Genomic DNA, 22,810 nt, shown 5'->3' with positions numbered 1-22,810 from the left:
CTTTCTGCATGTATTCTATTGCCTTTGTCCCATTACCTCAAACTTTTATGAAAATATTATTAGAGTGCCCCCTGCTGACTAATTATGGCCATAACATTTAAAATTGGAGTTTATGTTCAGTAGCCCAAGTCCTGGCTTCACAGTTATTCTATCAGTAATTTTCTAACTTTCTTGTGTACAACTGCTACAGCAGTGAAAACATTCAGCATCATAGTACATTTTTGGGAACCTTTTCAGAACTCTTTTGAAAATATTTGAAAGTTCGTTTCTCCCCAGTGGGGACCAAAGTAATTTATATCATTCTCCTGTCCTCAGTTTTCTCACAACAACCCTGTGAGGTAGGTTAGGGTCAGAGTGTATGACTGGCCAGGTCACCCAGAAAGCTTCCATTGCAGAATGGGAATTTGAACGTGGTCACCAAGATCCTACTCTAACTACTACACTACTATGATTTGAGACAAATGAGGATTTTTTTGTATTGAAACATAAGTTTATTCACTAATAAAACTGTGTTCTTTTAATGTCCAAGTCACTTCAAATACAAGTTTATCAGTGTAAGCATATTTATTAAATATCCTTCTTCAACAGAAGAAAATACTTCATAAAATACCAATTTCCAGGTTTCAAAAAGCATTATAAAATCCTAACTTTACATACATAAAGAAACTGTAACTATACATCAGAATGGAAACATTCTGGATGCTTTATTATGGTAATAGCAATTGTGTATACTCATCAGCTTCAGTCTAAAATGCATCAGTAATATGACTGAAATCTTTTCTTAATGTGAAGAATTGTTAACCCAAGTATGAAAGCAGTAAGACAAGATCACCCTGAAATTAAGGCTACTTTTCATAAGAACTGGAAGGCACTTGTAGTTTTCTATGTGCAATATTTTAATTTTGTACTGCCAATTAATGAGATTTTAGTTTAGGAGGTATTCCAGAAAGTTTATGAAAATAAAACCTCATTTTTTATGATGGGGATCAAAGGCTACTTACTTACTGTTAGTCATCTATACAGTGCAGACCTTGGAAGGTACCCACAACTGCACACACTTCTGGAACTGAATTACATCCATTCCATGGCTTAGAGAAACTGGTTTCTTAGAAATAAAAAAGCTCATAAGTAGCACCAGAAGATATGAAAAAAGGAGTGGGGAAGACAAACACAAAACCAAAAATCCCTTTGTTATTAATGTTTTCAATAGGCTTTGCACTTACACTTACTGAGATCATGTCTAAAGGTCTGACCACAAATATTGTTCTCTTGGCAGCTGACATCCTATTTCTTAGCATTCAAGAATCAGAGTATCCCATTTGAGAGCTGCACATAAAACTATTTTTGCTGTTTGTGAATTGTTGAGGGATTCTGGAGTAGTCTGTGATGAATCTGATTGACCATTCTTGTCAAGTAGTTGGCTCCTACTGGAACTCCAGATAAAACCTCAGAAATTTCTTCTTGGCTGAGAAGAGAAAACACATACATGCGTGGTGCTGAGAACCCAATTTTCTTAAAACTGCTTTATGGAACTGTAGAGGTCTGCTTTGTTTTACTTACCCAAGATTGCCTGTGTATTTTTGAACAGTGAAAACCACAGGGGATGTGGGGTAGTTGGCAGAAAGAGAGAGCTCAACTTCAAACTTTGCAAAAGCCAGAGAACTGGAGAATAACAGTTTCACTCTACATATGAAACAAAATATAGATATAAAAAGTTAGCATTGTATTTCATTACTTGGATGTTAGTCTGCAGAGATGAAATGTGTCAATTTTATATTATGCACATACAATCCTCAATAAAAATCACTACCAATCTTAACTTTACAAAGAGTTATTTGGATCAATACATTTTATATGATTAGACTTTAACCACTTACTTTGTATCATTCACAGCGGTCTTCAGAAGGCTAAATTTCCCACCCCATCTGTTCAGAAACTCAATCTCTTCTCCTAGGAGCTGGCAGCGACTCACCACAAGAGAGAGATCATGCAGCAACTGGTTTGACAATCAGAAGTCGCAATCAATGACAACATTTTAGAATGGCAGGTCTATAAAGCATAATTTTGTTGCCAAGACAGGCTTTGAATTAATTGTTTGGGTAATCAGAAATATGAATAATGTATCAAACTAAACCACAGAATACACAGATTTTCTAGAAAAATAGTGATTTACTGTCCCTAAAATTTCAGAAATTTGGGGAGGAAGGGAAGCAGCACCTGCATCAAGTAAATAAAGACGAATCAACTACTGGCTGCCACAGTTCTGGCTTCATTTTTTTCCTTTGAGCTGCACCCCCCCCCCCCCCGGTGCACGAAGCTACTGGAATGTCATGACTGTTGTAATTGCTCAGCAGTTAAGACTGATAGTATTCAGGGCCTATGGCCTGAATGGTCTAATGACTGTTCATGGGGAATGATACAGAGAAGCAAAGAGTGCTAATCAAATGTTAGACTAAGGAGGAGGGAGTACCCTGGCCCTGTCCTCTGAATTCTCACAGATTATCGTTTTATTTGAATGACCACGGAGGGGTGGGGGAGCAATGCCAGCACACTTATTTTAGATACTTTCCCCACACACCCCACAGATTCATTGTAACTGTGGTTTAAGGCAAGAGAAATAAGGATCTCAACAAGCCTGGTTGTCAGAGATGCAACACCCAATCTATAAAAGAAGTTAAGCCATTCCTCTTTTGCTTTTTCTTCAGAAAATGAAAGTGACTGCTTAGCTTCAATCCTGTTCTATAGTGGTTACAAGTGAAGACACTGGCTACTCCTTGTGTTATTTTCTCATTTATTCATACTGATACAGTCATATCAATGTGGTGGCAAGTACCCTCAAGTCATAGCTGACTTATGGCGACCCCTGGTGGGGTTTTCATGGCAAGAGACTAACAGAGGTGGTTTGCCATTGCCTGCCTCTGTAAACCTGGTTTTCCTTGGAGGTCTCCCAATTACTAACCAAGGCTGACCCTGCTTAGCTTCTGAGATCTGATGAGATCAGGCTCACCTGGGCTATCCAGAGGTACTCTACACTGCACGACCAAGATATTCTAAGTGCCTAACAGCAACAAAGACAACAAATGCTGCTGTTAATGGACAACAAAATACTCCTACCCAGTTATATGAAAAATGAACACTATTATGCACTTAGAATTCAGCTCTGTACCGCTAGCCACCCAGCTTCAAGAAAATAAAAAGCAGTTAACCAATTAAATTATCAGGATAGAATTTAAAGAGGTTATTGGTTTTACCAGCATACCTTGGAACAGATCACATTCTATGCTTTATTCGAAAAACATTTCATATGAAGTTACCTGAGCAAGGTGGGTTACTGTTGAGTATTTCTCCTGCCATGAACTTTGATCATTGATAAACTGGAAAATGAGTTTTTGCACTAGTTTGGAAGAAGCTGGAGCTTTTGCTTCTGCAAGAACAAACAAAACCTTACGGTAAACTAAGGTACATCCAAGTCTTTATTTTTAGCTGAAAGAAATTCTAACTATTTGGCTACAGGCTTAGTTTTCACTGAGGTAGTAAACTTGTGCTGGACAGTGCCATGTAGAACTAAATGGTTCTAGCCTAGTCTTCCCAACATGCTAGTTTTTTGTTTGCAGGAATGGGGCGGTGGGGGTAGATGGAGAAGCATATGAACGCCCATGTACTGAACGATCCCAGGTATCACCAGCAACCTGACTGAAGCCATGCAGGTTTGGGTCTGGTGAATGCCTGGGAATACTTTGTAAGTCACTTGGAGTTCCATGATGGAAGAAAGGCAAGAAATAATAAAGTGACACAGCCCAGATGCAAATCTCACCTCAGTGAGCAATGGGCCACAATCAGCAGTAAAATTAAATGAAGGACAAAACTGCTTAGTTCCATAGGCCTGACTAAGCTGTAACCCCATCCGGATCCTACTCTCCCCAAACAGCACCAATGCACTAATGGCTCTCTCACAAAGGGATGTATGGGATCACCTTTACCAGTGTGTCCCCTGCAGGGCCTTGCGCTCTGTGGGTAAACAATTACTGGTGGTCTCCAGCCAGAGGGATGTTAGTCTGGCCTTGGCCAGGGCCTTCTCGGCTCTGGCCCCAGTCTGGTGGAATGCACTTCCACTGGAGATTGGGCCCTGCGAAATCTGTTGCAGTTCTGCAGGGCCTGTAAGACAGAGTTGTTCCACTGGGCCTTTGATTGAGAGCTGACATTCTGTCCCCTCTTTGACTGCCACGTCCCGCTCTGTCCTGCCCTGTGTGCTTTACCACAGTTGCAATCTGTAGTTTCTATGCTTTTATAGTAGTTGGTGTAATTATTGATGCCGCTGAAACTGGAACTTGATTACAGTGATTCTGTTTCTCTTTTATAATTTCACGTGTTTTAACTGTATTTACTGTTATTTATTGTTGTTGTTAGCTGCCTTGAGCCCATTCAGGAAGGTGGGATATAAATCCAATAAAATAAAATAAAAAATAAAAATTAAGGCAGGTTTCCTCATGGCTAGTACTACTGCTTATCAGCTCTGTGCTCCTCTCACTGCTTTCTTGATTGTTCTACCACCTTTCCCTGTGACCATGGCTAAGCTTCATTCCACGGAGCCTATATTACTTGTAGACAGTTATATTGGGAAAACAATGTGAAAATGCATATGGACTCTCTGACCTGACATTACCAGTAGGAATACAAGCAATGGGTTTACTAACCATAAGTGTGTCTTTCTGCTGTTATTGGAAGTGGGCAATTCCTCCCACCCACTTCAGCAGTTTGGATTTTCTAAAGGCATCTTTTGCTACTCCTGGAAAGAATCTGCTCCAATTTAGGAATGAATCTTTACAGGAAAAAAACAGGTTTTACTTACCATAACTGTTGTTCATCTAGGTCTTCCGTGCAGGCACACATGGGACTGCGCACGCGCAGGCCTGCCGATACCGGAGATTTTAATAGCTAAACACCACCAGGGGGCGCTCCCGCCTCTCAGCGCGCATGCGCGGCCGCTTTCCCGCCGAAACGGCCCTTAAGAGGCGGAGCGCCCCTCACATACCCTCAGTTCCTCTTTCGCCGCCCCCTGCAAGGTAAGTACCAAGAGAGTTAGCGGGGAAGGAGGGAGGGCATGTGTGCCTGCACGGAAGACCTAGATGAACAACAGTTATGGTAAGTAAAACCTGTTTTTCATCTACGGTCTTCCTGTGCAGTCCCACATGGGAAGATTCCAAAGCTAAATACCTGGGTGGAGGTGACGCCAAAGCATCACTCAAAGATGGAGTGCAGAACTGCCGTGCCCACCGCTGTCTCCTTTCTATCTAGGATATCCAGCGCATAATGCTTCACAAAGGTATCCGCCGAGGCCCACGTCGCCGCCCTGCAGATGTCCTGGAGTGGAACACCTCTGAAGAGAGCCGCTGACGACGCCTGGGACCTGGTGGAGTGGGCATGCACTTGCAAAGGACAAGGTAAGTTAGCAGCAGAATAACAGGTCAGTATAGCCTGGACCACCCATCTAGAGATAGACTGAGCCGAAGCCCGGTTACCCTTCTTCGGTCCAGCAAAACAAATAAACAAATTAGAGTCAATCCTAAATGGTTTTACCCTATCTAAATAAAATAAAATGGCCCTGCGAACATCCAAAGAATGAAGGGCCGCCTCTGCCTCAGAAGCCGGAGTCGGAAAGAAAACCGGCAGAACCAATTCCTGAGATAAATGAAAACGGGATACTACTTTAGGTAAAAACTCAACCTTTGTACGAAGAACGACCTTCTCAGGGTGAAATTTCAAATAAGGGGGCTCGCAAGATAACGCTGCTAGCTCCCCAACCCTCCTGGCTGAAGTAGCCGCAACCAAAAAGGCCACTTTCATGGACAAAAAACGAAGCGGACAGGAAGCCAAGGGTTCAAACGGCTTAGACATCAAACGAGTCAGAACCAGGGGCAACGACCACTGAGGGACCAAAGCCCGCACAGGGGGAAACAAATTATTCAATCCCCTCAAAAATAATTTGGCAGAATAGTGGGAAAAAACAGACTTTCTATCCACTGGAGGGTGAAAAGCAGAGATGGCTGCCAGATAAACCTTGACTGAGGAGTTGGCCAAACCCTCCTGCTTTACCTCCCACAAAAAATCCAAAATCTCAGAAAGGGTGGACTCAAAAGGATCCAAACCCCTGCGACTACACCACACAGAAAATTTGTCCCACTTAAGGGCATAAGACTGCCTGGTAGACAAACGTCTAGCATTTAAGAGAACATTAGTCACAGCCTCGGAGAAGGCAGCCCCGGCCTGATCAACCACGCTGTGAGTTTGAGTCTCCTGATGTCGTGGTGAAGAACCCCCCCGCAGGTCAGGAGATCGGGAACCACCGGGAGACGGATCGATTGAGTCTGTAGACTCAGAAGGGAGTGAAACCATGGTTGCCTCGGCCAATACGGGGTCACCAGGATGACGGACGCTCTGTCCCTCTGGATCTTGCTGAGGACCCGTGCCAGAAGCGGGAACGGAGGGAAGGCATAACACAGGGGACCTGACCAACTTAACTGAAACGCGTCCCCACTTGATTCTGGGCCTACTCCTCCTCTGGAACAATAAGCTAGGACCTTGCGATTTTCCACAGTCGCAAACAGGTCCAACTCCGGAGTCCCCCATTCCGAGAAGATAGGGGCGAGATACTTGTCCTGGAGGGACCACTCGTAGTTTTCCCTGTGGAGCCTGCTCAGGTGGTCCGCCATGGAATTCTGCACCCCCGGGATGTGAACTGCATGCAGCCAGACAGCATGATCTATGGCCCACTTCCAGAGTCTCATCGCCTCTGTGCAGAGAGCCACAGACGCCGTGCCACCTTGCTTGTTGATGTAAAACATCGCCGTCGTGTTGTCGGTCAGGACCTGAACGGACTTGTTCCGCACGACATCTGTAAAGGAGATCAATGCATATAAAATTGCCCGTAACTCAAGAACATTAATATGTTCCTCACGTTCAGATTCAGACCATAACCCATGGGCATAAAGGCCAGCACAGTGAGCCCCCCAACCGAAAAGGGAAGCATCGGAAGTCACTGACAGATGAGTTTGGTGAAAACCAAACTCCATCCCTTTAAATAAATTAGCATCATCCCGCCACCACTCCAGGGAGGACAGCACCCCCCTAGGGACGGAAAGTCTCCTATTTTGAGAATCACGGGCCGGTGAGAATACTGAATTGAACCACAATTGGAAGGGTCGCATAAATAACCTGGCCAGCGGAACCACAGCCGTAGTAGAAGCCATGCAACCCAAAAGGGTCTGGATAAAGCGAACAGATTGGAAACGACACCTCTGAAGGGTCGAAATAAGCCTCTTAATTTTTGCAGCACGCTCTGAAGGCAAGAAGCCTGCATCCCGAACACCATCCAAAACCACTCCAATAAATTGGATGGAGCGCACCGGGGTCAACTTGGACTTCTTCTGATTAACAAAAAGACCCAGGCGTAAACATAAATTTAAGGTGAGATACACCTGATTGGACACAGAGTCAGCAGAATCAACAACCAAGAGCCAGTCATCCAGATAAGGAAAGATCTGGCAGCCCTGGAGACGTAAATGAGCCACCACTACTGCCACACACTTGGTGAACACCCTAGGTGCAGTGGCCAACCCAAAGGGTAAAACATTGTATTGAAAGACACGTTGCCCATAGACAAAACGTAAAAACTTCCTGTGTTCAGGGAAAATTGAAATATGAAAATACGCATCCTTCAGATCCAGGACTGCAAACCACGACTGTTGGGGCAACAAGGTCAAAACCATCTGTAAAGTAACCATTTTGAATTTACGAACTCGTATAAATTTATTCAAACCCCTAAGATCCAGGATAGGCCGAAGCCCACCATCCTTCTTCTCCACTAAAAAGAGGTTGGAATAGAACCCCAAACCAGCTGAAGCAACCGGAATCTCCTCTATAGCCCCTTTCTGCAATAGGGCTGAGAGCTCTCCCAGGATCTCTGAACGAGGGGGGTCAGAAGAAAACACAGGGAGACGTAGGTAAGGTAAACCAAGAAATTCAACTTTATAACCAAACTGGATAATAGACAAAACCCAAACATCGGAACAAATTGAACACCAGGCATCCAAAAAAGCATTAAGCCTGTCCCCAAATGTGGGATCAGGTCCCTGTGATTGTCAGAATTGCTTATGCAATTGGTCCTGGTCCTTGGCCTGATGCTGTTGGGAACCAGGCTTGGGACGTTGGCCCTGCCTTCGTCTGGGAAAGGCAGATTGTGGGCTCTGGTAGCTCCTGCGCTGCTGGTAAGCATACCCTTGATAGGGCTGATAGCGGTGTTGTCTGCCACGCTGGAAGGAGCGATAGTATGGGCGAGAAGGCTGCTGCGACGGCTGGTGTAGAACCCCATACGAGCGGGCTGTCAAACGATCAGTCCTCTTCTTAGAGAGGAACTCGTCAGTTTTCTCTGAAAACAGAGTGGTGCCCTCGAACGGCAGGTCCTCAACCCTGTTCCTTGTCTCAACTGGCAGGGCGGTCGTGCGAAGCCATGCGTACCTGCGCAGTACCACCGAGGAGAGAAGTGATCGAGACGCAGTGTCAGCCATACTTCTCCCAACATTAATTTGGTGTCTGGATAGACGAACAGCCTCCTCCTGAATGACCCGAAGCAGAGTGCGCTGATCTTCGGGAAGCTTAGGAAGAAAAGACACCACCTTCTTCCATAAAAACAGCTGATAAGCCGCCATCATTGCGGCATAATTCGCCACTTTGATGCCAAACGTAGCCGAAGTATACAACTTCCTACCCAAGGCATCGATCTTTCTACTATCCTTGTCAGTTGGAGCCGATAGCGAGCCCTGGCGAGGCCGAGCTTGCATCTCCTCGGTGACAAGTGAGGATGGAGGAGGGTGAACGGCCAGGAACGGATGAGCATCGTCCTTGGTTCTGTACAAGCTCTCCACTTTTCGATTAGTGGCGGTAGCAGACGCAGGTCGAGACTGTAGCTTCTTCCATAGATCAGCAAACCCCTCAATAAGGGGAAAGGCAATCGAGGGAGTAGAACCCGAATAGATATGTTGCAATATCTTATCAGTAAATTTAGATTCAGTGGAAGTCACTTCAAGGTCCAGGGCTTTCGCCATTCTTTGGAGCAACTCGTTGTAGGCCCGAAAATCATCAGTAGGCGAGGCCTCATCAGATGGCCCAATCTCCTTTTCAGGTGACTCCGACAGAGGAGAAACACTGTAACGGGCCCGGGGTCGTGGAGAGACCCGATCCGACGGGAGGCGGGACGGGTCATAGCCAACATCGGAACCGACTCGAAATGAGGGAGACAACGAAGCACCTCTATAATGCCGGTCCGAGTAGTATGAACTCTCCCTACTAAAGTAACGAGGGACAGGATCATCTCGACGTCGACTCTCCCTGGATCGGCTCCGATAGGACCGTGGGGTCCGACAGCTAGAGCGACGGGCGGACCGACTCCTTCGACTCCGAGCCGACTGAATAGAGTCCGATTCGTACGAGGCTGATCGAGCCCGACCGGAAGGGGTAAGAGGCTTCTCGAGGAGAATGACATCGTCCTCCTGAGCCACCCGGTCCGGAGGAGTCTTGGACTGCGGACGATCACTCGCCTCTGCTTGCTGCTCCACTTGGACGGGAGCGGAGTCGACCGGAACCGACGGGGAAGAGGTGAGTAAGCCTTCCAACACTGCCTTATCATGCTTACTGGAATGCTTATGCTTCTTCTTTTTCTTTTCAGGAACGGCCTTCGGTCTCACAGAAGGGTCCGAAGTCATCGGAACCGTAGAGGTGGTCTGAGTTGGCGGAGTCGACCTCGGAACCGACGGAGTCGAACCTCTATGGGCGCCACGAGCAGGCGAAGCCGAGACAGCCGACGAGATCGAAGGAGGTCGACTTGCTAGATGTCTCGGAACCGAAGCGGTCGGTTCCGACAAACTCCGACCCGAAGGGATCCTCTCGGACCTCGACTCCGAGCGACTCGGAGACGGCTGAGAACGAGGAGTCTTGGAACCCGAAGGTACAGGACGACGAGAGGACGCAGACGGAGCAGACGAAGACTTCGGTGGAGGGTCCTCGACCGACATCGCACGCTGCCAGAGAAAGGCATGCAAACGATCCGTCCGTTCCGCCCTGGCCTTGGAGGTAAACGCGCGGCAATGCTTGCACGCCTGAGTGTTGTGAGTTTCCCCAAGGCAATATAAACAAATGGAATGGCCATCCGACCTTGTCATCTTACGATTGCAGGTCTCGCAACGCTTAAACAAGGCCTTCTCAGACATCGCGAACGAAGAAAGCTGTTAAACCTCAACGATCGGCGGCGAAAGAGAAACTGAGGGTATGTGAGGGGCGCTCCGCCTCTTAAGGGCCGTTTCGGCGGGAAAGCGGCCGCGCATGCGCGCTGAGAGGCGGGAGCGCCCCCTGGTGGTGTTTAGCTATTAAAATCTCCGGTATCGGCAGGCCTGCGCGTGCGCAGTCCCATGTGGGACTGCACAGGAAGACCGTAGATGAACCATTATTCCTTATAAGCGATAAAGATTTCAGATTTCATAATTCAAATATACATTGTGTAATAATCACAAGTCCACACTCGAGACCACGTTCCTCACCACTCTAACTCAGTGACCAACTTGTTTATTCTCCGTATTCCAAGCTGTTCATACGCTTAATAGTTCAATTCACTGAGAAAATAGATCAGTCTGGTCTTAGTGGTGAGGGAACCACAAATGGAGGATTCCGTGTTGGGAACAAGCACTATTGTTCACACTGAATGATGCCAGATGAAAAGGCGGTGGGTGGAATACAACAACGGAGTTCCACAGTCGGGGTTCTCCGCCACCCTACAAGTGTCCGGATTCAGATCTTGTTTCGCGGATAATCCACTTCATCGGGGGACGGTATGTATCACACCACAATCAAAAGTCCTATATGGCATTAATACAATATTCTCAGAAACAGTAACTCCTGGGGGTCTCAATTCTGACTTGAACCTGTCATGTTTTTTGTAAATGTGTGGAGTAAAAGAACTTGCAGCAGAACTTACATTTGCGACTTTCAAGGCACGGTCACTTTAAACTATTGGCGTGACTGTGTTATTTAAGAGGATAGATAGGGGTGTGTGATTCCTGACCACCTTTCATGTGCGTTGAAGGTAGGCACAAGAAACAGTGACACACAGGAGGTTGGGTAAGTGCTTTTTGCTACTACACGTTTTAAATTTAATAAAGCGGGAGAAGAAGAGGAAAATTCTAAAGCTGAGAAATTATACTAGCATGGAGCCACTCAACAGAGAAAGTTCATTATGTCTTGTATGCTTGCCAGACAGGGCTAAACAGGGAAGCAGAGAAATAACCCCTCCTATTGATGTCAGAAAAAAGCTCAACTCTACCTGCGCCCAGGAGGTGCTTCTTGAAACAGTCTAGACTGCAGCACCCAAGGACCCTCTGGAAAACTGGCCTGGATAAAGTGGCCTTGATGGCCAAGGTGAAAGCCTCATACACCTTACATAAGAAAACCTCTATGTTTTTCGCAATTATCCTTGATCAAATTACCCTATCTTAAGGAAAGATAGCCCTAGTAAAAACCATTCCTCCTACAGAGTCTGTATTTTGCCCACCTTGGGAGCCCAAGAATTACACTGCTTCTCTATATAGCTCTCTGCAATTTCCCAGCTGGCCTCTGATCCAGCGGCACTCTTGTACTGCTTCTGCCTAGGCAAAGTACTAGCAAACCTCCCCCCTGCTGAATTACTAAACCAACTAGAAGAGGAAAGAAAATGAGGGAGGCTTTGGAAAACAGACAAGGCTTCGTGAGCTTGAAGGTCCACAAGGCAGTTTACTTGTTCAGTGGAAGCAGGATGTAAACTGGAGTGGTTTCTTCTTAGGAGTTGAAAAAGAGGCCCTCAGAAAATCCTGCCTGCTGAAATGGAAGGCGGCATTTCCTATCTCAGGAGGCTCTCTTCCACTGAGTGAGAATTGCTCATTCTATTTAACTTACGTGTATTCTGTTTTATTTCAAAAGCGTAACTTTTGCTTGAATACTCCAAACTAGACCCTTCTGCATTGTTACAGCTTGCCATTTTCACTGTTTTACAAGTCTTCGTTCTTAACCCAATGGAAAAACTAGATTGCTTTTCATATTTCACTGAAGAACACACTTGCAGTACATTTCACCTGGCCAGAACTTTAAAATCCCTTTCAGGACAAAAAATGCCTCAAAAGCAAAACAGTTCAGAACCTTACCATCCAATAGTGATTCAATGTTCACACCAACTATTTGCCTATAGAGCTTTTTGGTGGTGACAACAGCAGCAGAAGCAGCTATGAGAAAAAAGAAGTAAAATAAAGAGTGAGATGGAGTTCTTAGGTAATATAAACTTGTGTCTGGGCAAAAATCACTTCAAACTGTAGGTGAGGACTCACATAAATACCAAAACTCCCAATAAGTAGGTTTTTCCTCACCTGACCTAGTGTTTAAGTTTTTAAAACAGTTTAATTATATTTTCTCAGCTACTGTGAAGATTCTGTCAAAACCTACAGTGGGGTAATGTTACTACTTCCAGTACATACTTTGGAACACAAAAGTAGTGATGCTGTCAAGCATTTCTTTCTATGCTAGGAACAAGTTCTTTCTAATTTTGCTACTCACCCACAGGGCATCCAAGGGTAACAGTGAGTTCGACAGAATCACAAAGGAATGTGAAAACTGCCTGCTCATCATTCCATTCTTTCATCACCCACTCAGAGAAGCTACAAAGAAGATATTGTAAGCAAACTGTATCAAAAGACAATCAGGACAAGGCAGATATACCCACTAGGTGCTTACTAAAAAAATGCAATTCATAAAATGGGGCTGAATAACCATGGATTATCTTTTTTCCAAACTATTTTTCTACTCTGCATATTTATGAACTTAAAACAAAAAAAACCCCTCAAAGTAATGTAAAATCCTTCCCCTCCTCCACCATGCCAAGGGGAGAAAATCCTGTTTATTCTTTCTCTCTGAAACATGTCAGTGTAGGCATGAGGACACTGAAACTAGAGGCAGATGCAGAGTAAGAAGTGGTCACTATCAACAGTACCAACTCCTTGGTTTTAGTGGAGAGTGCAGTCAAGCCATATGGTGACCCCTGCTGGGTTTTTTGAGGCAAGAGACTAAATGGAGATGGGTTGCCATTGCCTGCCTCTGCACAGTGACACTGGTCTTTCATCCAGTGCTGGGAGGTCTCCCATCCAGTTACTAACTAAGGCTGACCTTGCTTAGCTTCCGAGATCTAATGAGATTGGGCCTTCTTACAGTTACAGAAATATAGCAGAGATTAATGCACCTGCCCCCAAATGGCACAGACAGAGAGTTACACTTGTATGCAGCTCTCATGCTGCTGGTGAATCTCCATGGAGCAAGAGCAACATATGGGTGCTGCTAACTCAATCACGGGTAAAACGTTAAGTATATCTGAAGAGCAACCTGAAGCCAAAGCATGGGAATCAGCATACTATGTCCTCATCCCAACTAAATCTCCAAAATCAACAGGGGGTGGGGCACTTTCAGCTCCGAGAGAGAACTCAGTGAAGAGGGGAGGTCCAAAAAAGAAAGAAAGAAATTTACTTTTCTCTTTTCCTCCATTCTGTCCTTCACTCTTTTAAGTTAGGAAACTCATGTCTTTTTAAAAAAGTAAGCAACAGAACCTTATACTGGATAACGTGTTTGTCAAAAATGAGCAAGTTTTTGATCCTGAGAAGAAGCCCAGTGAGAGCTGTGTGTACTCTTAGCTCCGTACAAGTTCCACTATTTTCTAATTCTTACTCTCTTAAGAACAGTAGCAGCTGTTCTCAAAATGACAACATTTCAATTTAATTTTTAGTTGCTGCTGTATCTCCAAGACACAACAGCATAAGCCAGAGTTGCACTGGCTCAGGACCCTGGCGTGCAGTATTGTTTCCCCCTGCAGAATGTCCATACAGAACAGGACCTGTGCCTGGCACAACTGTGCTAGCAGCTAGCCACCTCCACCTCAGCAGCTGTCAGGATTGTGCAGCCATGTAGTATCTGTATGTTAATTTAATTTTTATTTTTATGCTAAGACAGTTAAAAACATTACAACAAGATATGCTAATATGGAAGTAATTGGCTGGTGGGTAGCATCAGACTAGGAGCCCTTTTAATTTAACATTCTTACTTGTATTTCTCCATCTGCTCCTGACAACTTTTGGCCTCTTCCTGGAGATGGCTTATTTCAGAAACTCTCTGCTGCTGTTGCCCTCTAAGATTTGACTGATCTCTGCAAGTATCAAATTAAAAAAAGCACAAGGTGTGAGAAAAATACTACAAATATATAAACCAATAAATGTTTGCAGGATGCAAATGCAGGTCAAGTTTACCTTTGAAGTGCTTCCTCTTGAGCTTTGTAGTTTTCTAGCTCTATAAATAGGGAAAATACAATACATCTCTAGAAAAACACAATATATACATAACAATTTAATTAAAGCAGCCCAGTTCCCAACAAGACTCAAATGCACATTTCTTCTCTAAAGAGCATTGTGCATGTTATGAAGTTCCTAGATGGAAATAATTTCTATAAGATTGTATGAATCACATAATCATACATAATGATTTTACAGACAAGCAGATCACAGCATGTATACAAAATCTTTATTATCTGAAAGGCTACAGCCAATCATAGCTTTCCAGTGTATACTCATGAAGATTATGAAGCATAGAGGAATTTACCATGTGGAAAGCTGGCCTAAACATTTGAGCAGATCATCTTTATTTTTCAGCTATACTAAGACAGTCTCTCTTGTATTCTCGAAGTAGTTAAAACACACCAATTCACAACATTTATTCACAACTGACAATTTTGTTACCATGTAGTGCAAAACAGTCCCATTACCTTGCTCAGTCTGTCTCAGTTTGGACTCATAGTCTGTCACAGAGTCACTGACCCCCAACCCAAGATCTTCCAATTTGGCAGTTTCTGAAAAGCAACCAGAATTTTACAAGAACTGTCAATCCAAAAATCCCAGGCTTTTGCTCAGGGAACCCATCAGTAAATATATTGTATGTAACAAAGTAACAACTTGAAGTAGTCAACTTCCAGTCAAAATAAGTTTTGTTTATATTAACTTTCGTTCACACTTTTGCACATTCAGCTCTATTTCAACCAAATTCTAAACCAAATTAAATGTTTTGAGTTGTGATGCTTTCAGCAGGCAGCCATAGATAATGAGAAAAAAATAACTGGAGTTAGGTCTACCAGGAAAGAGCATTGTACCTGCTTCCAGAGCAACAAGGTAGATATCCATTTCTTTGAAAAGCTCATCCATTTTATTTAGTCTTGATTGCAGTTTTTCCCACTGGAGCTTCAATGGGAAAAATAGATATTTTAGAACTTAACTTTTATTTGTAATTAATATGGCTAGATTTCATCTTGGCAAGGACTCTATTTGCTTAATTCCTAAATAAAACCAGTTTTTAAGAATTATCTTTTTATAGGGCTTCCATCTAGGAAATTGGATCAGATTCATCCCAACCTAAATTTAACCTGTCCATTATATTAGTGGTTCCTGTACAATTTACTGGTCCCCATGTGCCTTTGACTGATTAGCAATAGGAGAAAAGGCCATGGTTAGTCTGCTGGCTGTCTTAGCTAAATTTCTAGGTTTTGACATGCAACTCTGTTCAGTGCTAAAGCTCATTTTACAAAGGTAGACTCTGATATTATCTCTACCTCACATGTCTGTGGAAATGAGTAAGAATTAGAAAATATTCTGCAAACTAGCCGAGACTAGAAATGATAAAAACAAGTTTATATATTTTAGTAAGTAATATAGCTAAAAAATAGCTTCAAACTATTCCCCAGCCCCACTGAGATACCTGACAATTACTCTAGCCTATGTATTTACCCCTTTTCAAAGTTAACTTCACACCCTATCATCCAATACCTTCGTCCATTTGCACTGTTACTGTGTTATGTTATTCTTTTTGTAACACCCCAAGAGTACAAGGAAAAGCACATTTCTCAACAAGCATTTCTGCTAAAACCAAAAGATAAGATGTAAAGAGGCTGAGCTGTATATATATATATATATATATATATATATATATATATATAGAGAGAGAGAGAGAGAGAGAGAGAGAGAGAGAGAGAGAGAGAGAGAGATGTATATATTTATAAACAGAGTTGCGCTTACCGTAACTACTGTTCATTGACGTCTTCTGTGCAGACACACATGGGACTGCGCCTGCGCAGGCCTGCCGACCGGATTTTTCTTTTCTAGCAAACGTCCACTAGAGGGCGCACGTCCGACCCAATGCGCATGCGCGGCCGTTTCCCGCCCGAGCGACATTGGGCGACGTCGCCCCCTTTCCCCTCAGTTTCTCCTTTGCCGCCGAATGCCTTCACATTATCTGGAAGAACACAGCGGGGTAGGAGGGAGGGTTGTGTGTCTGCACAGAAGACGTCAATGAACAGTAGTTACAGTAAGCGCAACTCTGTTTTCACTGTCCGTCTTCTGTGCAGCCCCACATGGGAGTCTCACAAGCCACTTACCCAGGAGGCGGGCATGTGTTCTCACTGAAAAAGAGACTGAAGCACTGCTTGACCCACAGCAGCCTCTTTCCTTTCCCACACATCCAGTGCGTAATGTTTAGCGAACGTGTCCGAGGACGACCACGTTGCAGCCCTGCAGATGTCTTGCAAGGGCACGCCCCTAAGGAAGGCCGCAGAAGCAGCCTGCGCTCTGGTGGAATGAGCTTTTAGTTCCAAAGGGCAAGGTAACCTAGCATGAGAGTAGCAGGCCCTAACAGTCTGAGTAACCCAGCGAGAAATTGACTGGGCTGTAGCAGCCTTTCCCTTTCTGGGCCCATAACAGCACACAAACAGATGTTTGGCACTCCGAACCTGTGATGTACGTTGTAGGTAAAATAAAATAGCCCTTCTCACATCCAAGGAATGTAAGGCCCTTTCAGGGCCACTGGAAGGGTCAGGAAAAAATATAGGTAGGACAATGTCCTGTGAGGTATGGAACTGAGTGGACACTTTGGGTCTAAAACGAAGGTCAGGTCTCAGCACCACCTTATTCTGATGGACCTTCAAAAAGGGAGGGTCCCACCTCAGGGCAGCCAGCTCGCTAACCCTATGGGCAGATGTAATGGCAATCAGGAAGGCCACCTTACAGGATAACCATTTTAAATCACAGGTAGCCAGTGGTTCGAAGGGTGATTTCATAAGCCCCGCCAACACTACCTGCAGTGACCATTGGGGAACAATTTCCTTGACTTGTGGAAACATATTATACAACCCTTTCAAAAAAGACTTCGACAAACTGTGGGAGAACACTGTCTTCCCATCTATTTTAGGGTGGAAGGCTGAAATGGCAGCCAAATAGACTTTAATAGAAGAATTAGCGAGTCCCCCGTCCTTCAGGGACAGGAGGAACTCAAACACAGAAGACAACTGGCAATCCCATACATTAACTTCGTTGTCAGCAGCCCAGGCCTCAAAACGCTTCCATTTAGCAGCGTATGACCTGCGAGTGGTGTCCCTACGGGCATTCAGCAAAATTTCAGCTACCCTGTCAGACATCCCCTCCGTCCCCGAATGTGCCAAGCAGTGAGGTTGAGTTTGGGTAGGTCGTGATACCAAACCCCTTCGTTGGACAGAAGGTCCGGGTTCAGTGCGAACCGATAATATGACCCCTGTGAAAGCCGCATGACATGTTGGAACCATGGCTGTCTGGGCCAGAAGGGCGCCACTAGAATTAAGTGCGGCCCATCCCTCTGGATTTTGCTGACTACCCGAGACAGCAGTGGAAACGGAGGGAAGGCATAAAACAGGTGCCCTGTCCAGCGTATCTGGAACGCATCCCCCAGGGAGCGGTGACCTAGCCCTCCCCTGGAGCAGAATAGCGGGGCCTTCTTGTTGGCCTCTGCCGCAAAGAGGTCTACGTCTGGGAATCCCCAGTCCAAAAAGATGGCGTTCAGGTAATTGTCTGCTACGGTCCATTCGTAGCTTTCGAATCGCATCCGACTCAGCTTGTCCGCGACGACATTGGTGGTGCCAGGAATATGGACCGCCTGAATGAACACGCCTCTGTCCATGGCCCAGTTCCAGATCCGAACGGCCTCGTCGCAGAGGGCCTTGGATGTAGTGCCCCCTTGTTTGTTCAGGTAGAACATCGTGGTGCAATTGTCTGTGAGCACCTGAACCGTTTTCTGCTGCAGCGTGTCTGCGAACGCGATAAGGGCATAACGGACCGCTCTCAATTCTAGCAGGTTAATATGATCTTTCCTTTCCTGCTCTGACCAAACCCCACGTGCCCTCAGGGCACCACACTGGGCTCCCCATCCTACCGTGGAGGCATCAGTCGAGATTGTGATCTCGGTTTGGATGGACCCAAAGGCAATACCCCCAAGAAGGTTAGCCTCATCAAGCCACCATCGTAAGGCCCGGATAATCCCTCTGGGGATGGAATATCGTTTATTCTGGGACTCGTGTTCAAAATCATGAACCGATAAGAACCACAGCTGGAGAGGTCGCATGTGCAACCGGGCCATAGGGGTGACAGCTGTAGAAGAGGCCATGAGGCCCAGTAGCCTCTGGATAGCCGTTACGGATTGGAACCTGCACTTAGAAAAAAGGTTCACCACCCTGCCAATCTTTAAAGCACGCTCCCTGGGCAGAAAACCTCTGTTTACGCCACCGTCCAGTTCCATACCAATAAACAGTATTCGTCTGGATGGGGTAAGGTTAGACTTCTGGAAGTTAACCAAAAGTCCCAACCGGGAGCAGGTGAGCATCACCGTACGAATCTGGGTCAGGAGTGCATCAGAAGAGGGTGCTGCTAGAAGCCAATCATCAAGATAGGGGTAGATGGTACAACCCCGTTCCCTCAAATAAGCCACTACCACAGCCATACATTTAGAAAAAACTCGCGGGGCTGTTAAGAGGCCAAAGGGAAGTACCTGGTAATGGTAGGCCCTATTGTTACACAGGAACCTAAGGTATTTCCGATGATCAGGATGGATGGCAATATGGAAATATGCATCCTTGAGGTCCAGGACAGCGAACTACATGTCCTCAGGCATTAACTGGAGGACTGTGTTCAAGGTAAGCATCCTGAACCGCTTGACGAGAACGAACTTATTCAGTTCCCGGAGGTCTAAGATGGGTCGTACACCTCCATCCTTTTTGTCTACCAGGAACATCCTGGAGTAAAAACCTAAGAGGGGGTCCTGAGGGAGCACCTCCTTCACAGCCCCCTTCTCCAATAGCGCTATAACCTCAGCCTGTAAGTTATCAGAAGAGGATTGTAACGAGTGGTCAGGAAGAGACAACACTGGGTAAACATCAAACTGAATTTTATATCCAACATTAACGATTCTAAGAACCCAACTATCGGAAGTAATTTCTGCCCATGCAGAGGCAAACTGAACCAATCTGTTCCCAAACACGACAGACTGTTCGAATTCTAGTCAGAACTGCTTTGGCTGCGTTGCTGACTCTTTGGCATCGTGGGCTTGTGGGCCGCGACGAGGGCGGTAGTTAGGCCTCCGGTGTTGGTAGGAACTTGCAGGCGGCTGGAATTGCCTGTAGGACCCATAGCGCGGATACGGCTGGTACCGCTGCTGCCGTCCCCGATAGCCCTGTGAAGGGCGCTACTGGACACGATTCTCGGTGGCTGGTCTGGTCGGGAGAATGCCGTAAGAACGGGCTGTCATCCGATCTTTGCGCTTCTGCGACAGGTAGTCATCCGTCTTGGCAGAAAACAGGGATTGACCCTCAAAGGGCAGATTCTCAACTTTATTATGTGTCTCGACCGGCAACGCAGTTGTGCGGAGCCACGAATGTCTGCGGAGGACAACGGAGGATGCTAACGCCCTCGCAGAGGTATCAACCATGTCACGGCCCGCATTTATTTGTTGCCGAGACAGCCGCAAGGCCTCATCGAGGATCACCTTTGCTAATACTCTCTGGTCTGCCGGGAGTTTTTCCATGAAGGCCGCCATGCGGTTCCACAGGAATATCTGGTACGCCCCCATGATGGCTGAATAGTTAGAGATTTTCAGCATCAGGGCAGCAGAGGAGTATAATTTCTTGCCCAAGGAATCCAGCTTCCTGCTCTCCTTGTCAATGGGCACAGCATAAGACCCCTGGCGTTGGCGGGTCTGCATTTCCTCTGTAATGAGGGAAGAAGGAGGCGGATGTGCAAAGAGGTATGCACAAACATCATCCCGCGTCTTGCACAGGGCCTCCAGCTTGCGGGATGTCGGGTACACAGAGGCCGGCTTCTCACAGATGTCGTGAATGATCTCCACCAAGCCTTCGGTGAATGGGAAAGCAATAGTTGGAGGGTTCCCAGACTGGACATATTGTAGAATTTTGTCCTTTGGCTTAGGATCCACAGCCGATATCTCGATGTCGAGAGAACGGGCCATTCTGACCATCTGCTCAGAATAGAGCCGGTAGTCCTCAGAGGGTGACACACGACCAGTCCCAATGATGATGTCATCTGGTGACGGGTCAGATGGAGGGCTGGGACTCGGGCACTGATAAGGCTCTGCACGTTGGTAAGGGGAGACGCGCCTGGGAGAACCATAGTGGGAGAACTCACTCCGAGTGTCACCCCAATACTCCCTGCCTAACGATGGAGAGCTGGCATACAGGGAGCCCTCTCTGTCATAGCCACTCCGAGGAAGGTGATAAGGCTGGTCCTCCATATAGGCACCGGCATGCCACGTCTGGGCAACCCGAGGTGGAGCGTCAGGCAGGTCACCATCGTCATCAGTGGAGTGGTGCAACGGAGGTGACAGGTGCGGTGACGGGGTCGAGGGCTTCTCCCAGAGGACCTCATCCGTTTGGACCGATGTCGACTGCCTGTGCTTCGATTTTTTCTTCGACTTCTTTTCGCCCTTGACGGCTGAAATCGGATTGGAGCTTCGGTTCCGGTCAATCGGAGCCGGCGACATGGGCAACGGATCCGAAATCTCCGGATCCGATCGAGAGCCCGTCTTCGGAACAAGGCCGGTGCAAGCCGATTCAGTGGGCTTCGGAGCCGACGAAGTCGGAGTCGGAGTCGGATCCGACGACTTGGGAACCGACCCAGCCGGGATGTTCGGATCCGATGAAGTCCTCGGCACCTTCGGAGCTGGTGTGGCGGTCGGTTCCGACCTCGACGGGGATCTGGAACGATGCCGCTTCCGAGTCGGATCCGACTTCGGAGTTGAGTGCTTGCGACCCGACGCGGAACTCGCAGTCTCCTTCGGATCCGGGGTCGGGTGCTGGGTTTGTCGGCGATCCGGCGAGCGGGAACGTGAGGTGGCAGCGGTGCTTCGGACAGATCCCATCTCGGGGGTGTCAGCCGTCCCACCAGCCGGTGGCGGCCCCCCCGGGGTACCCGGGGCCCCCGACGCCCGCATCGCCCTTCTCCACAGCAGGGCGTTCAGCCTATTCGCCCTCTCAGCCCTAGCCTTCGGGGTGAACCGTTGGCAGTGCTCACATTTCCCGACGATGTGCCCCTCGCCCAGGCACTCGAGGCAAACGGAGTGACCGTCCGTTCTCGTCATCTTCGTCGAGCAAGTAGAGCAACGCTTAAACAGCGACTTCTCCGACATTCTCCTCACGGTTCAAAAGAAGTTTCCTCACAAAGTTTCCTCAGAAGCGGACAGCTAGGTCTCTACCGGTCGGCGGCAAAGAAGAAACTGAGGGGAAAGGGGGCGACGTCACCCAATGTCGCTCGGGCGGGAAACGGCCGCGCATGCGCATTGGGTTGGACGTGCGCCCCCTAGTGGACGTTTGCTAGAAAAGAAAAATCCGGTCGGCAGGCCTGCGCAGGCGCAGTCCCATGTGGGGCTGCACAGAAGACGGACAGTGAATGTATAGATATATGTATATATATGTGGCCATTAGAGTGTAGGATGTGAAAATCCTGAGTTCCTGCTCAGCCATATATGAGCCCTTGGACCAATCAGTATCTCCTGGTCTTGGCTACTCCATCTAGTCCTTGAGAGAAAAGCAGGATAACCTCTTGTACACCACCCCAACCTTGATATAGAAATGGCAGGAAACAAATACATTTAAAAAACGTTTGTATGCCAGAAAAAACAACAACAAAGGCTTGTCTCACACTGGCTTCTTGAAAGAGTTTTACCTGTGCATTCTGCACCAGCTTCATGTATAATTTTGCTTTCCCTCTGTGAGCCAGTGTTTTGCTCTTCTTGGCAAAGCAGGATTTCATTTTGTTCAACTCTGCTCCAAATTCTTTCAGCTGCAGTGAAATTCAGGATAGTACAAGGAAGAGTAAAGAAGCAATGTGATCAGGTTGAAAATGTATCAATAGCACATTGGAGTCAAACAGAATAAAGTTTTGAGCCTAGAAGTGCCTAAATACCTATTTAAATTCTAATCAACCTGCATTCGAAAAAAACAGATTTCTGTTTCCTGCAAGATTAAGTAGGATTTTTAATGCACTACATTTATGAACAGCTTTTGTTTCTAGAGTCCTGGCAAAAGATTTACAATATGGCCAGATTATTTTGGATACCAGTTAGAACCATAAGGTCTAGTCAGCACTTTAATGGCATGTCTACCCCAGAATCTTTTGCTTTATTTGTGCCTGATTCATTTTGCACTTCATCCATCGTCCTGTTCAATGCACATCTGGATGTAGTGGGCAAGTTAATCCTCCACCCATTGCTTTCTCTGTGCATGTATGCATATACAATCACAACAGGTACATTTGCAGTGTCTATTACATTGGTTTCAACAATCACTCCATGGTGTCCCTCACTGAACTCTGAGCCTTCCTTCTCCTCATTAAGGTGTACTGAA

At 46.3% G+C, this 22,810-nt stretch overlaps 2 protein-coding genes across 2 annotated transcripts in view; both read right to left on the bottom strand.

The window, feature by feature from the left end:
* Positions 1–550: 550 nt before the first annotated feature.
* The window catches only part of KNL1 (kinetochore scaffold 1), a 59,588-nt gene continuing 37,328 nt past the window's right edge, over positions 551–22,810 (bottom strand). The window contains exons 18-28 of the mRNA XM_054969923.1: positions 22,131–22,247; positions 15,254–15,341; positions 14,873–14,956; positions 14,361–14,400; positions 14,159–14,260; positions 12,628–12,728; positions 12,222–12,299; positions 3,315–3,424; positions 1,878–1,996; positions 1,561–1,683; positions 551–1,465 (exon numbers count right to left, since the gene is read on the bottom strand). Of these exons, the coding sequence (XP_054825898.1) occupies positions 1,339–1,465; positions 1,561–1,683; positions 1,878–1,996; positions 3,315–3,424; positions 12,222–12,299; positions 12,628–12,728; positions 14,159–14,260; positions 14,361–14,400; positions 14,873–14,956; positions 15,254–15,341; positions 22,131–22,247 (1,089 nt within the window). The 3' untranslated portion in view covers positions 551–1,338. The remainder of the gene's footprint in view (positions 1,466–1,560; positions 1,684–1,877; positions 1,997–3,314; positions 3,425–12,221; positions 12,300–12,627; positions 12,729–14,158; positions 14,261–14,360; positions 14,401–14,872; positions 14,957–15,253; positions 15,342–22,130; positions 22,248–22,810) is intronic.
* Positions 4,878–7,024, bottom strand: LOC129323855 (uncharacterized). Its single transcript, XM_054970621.1, has 2 exons — positions 5,215–7,024; positions 4,878–5,056 (listed from the first exon to the last, which is right to left on the bottom strand). The coding sequence occupies exon 1, from the start codon at positions 6,625–6,627 to the stop codon at positions 5,239–5,241; it is 1,389 nt and encodes a 462-aa protein (XP_054826596.1). The 5' UTR covers positions 6,628–7,024; the 3' UTR covers positions 4,878–5,056; positions 5,215–5,238.

Source organism: Eublepharis macularius, chromosome 2 (genome assembly GCF_028583425.1).
Source record: "Eublepharis macularius isolate TG4126 chromosome 2, MPM_Emac_v1.0, whole genome shotgun sequence".
Taxonomy (NCBI): Eukaryota; Metazoa; Chordata; class Lepidosauria; order Squamata; family Eublepharidae; genus Eublepharis; species Eublepharis macularius.
The sequence above is the reverse complement of the archived record's forward strand: the minus strand, read 5'-3'. Positions and strand labels throughout refer to the sequence as shown.

Bases quoted from the DNA above. Each gene is read 5' to 3' on its own strand.
- LOC129323855 (XM_054970621.1), bottom strand. From the start codon at position 6,627: ATGGGGGACTCCGGAGTTGGACCTGTTTGCGACTGTGGAAAATCGCAA.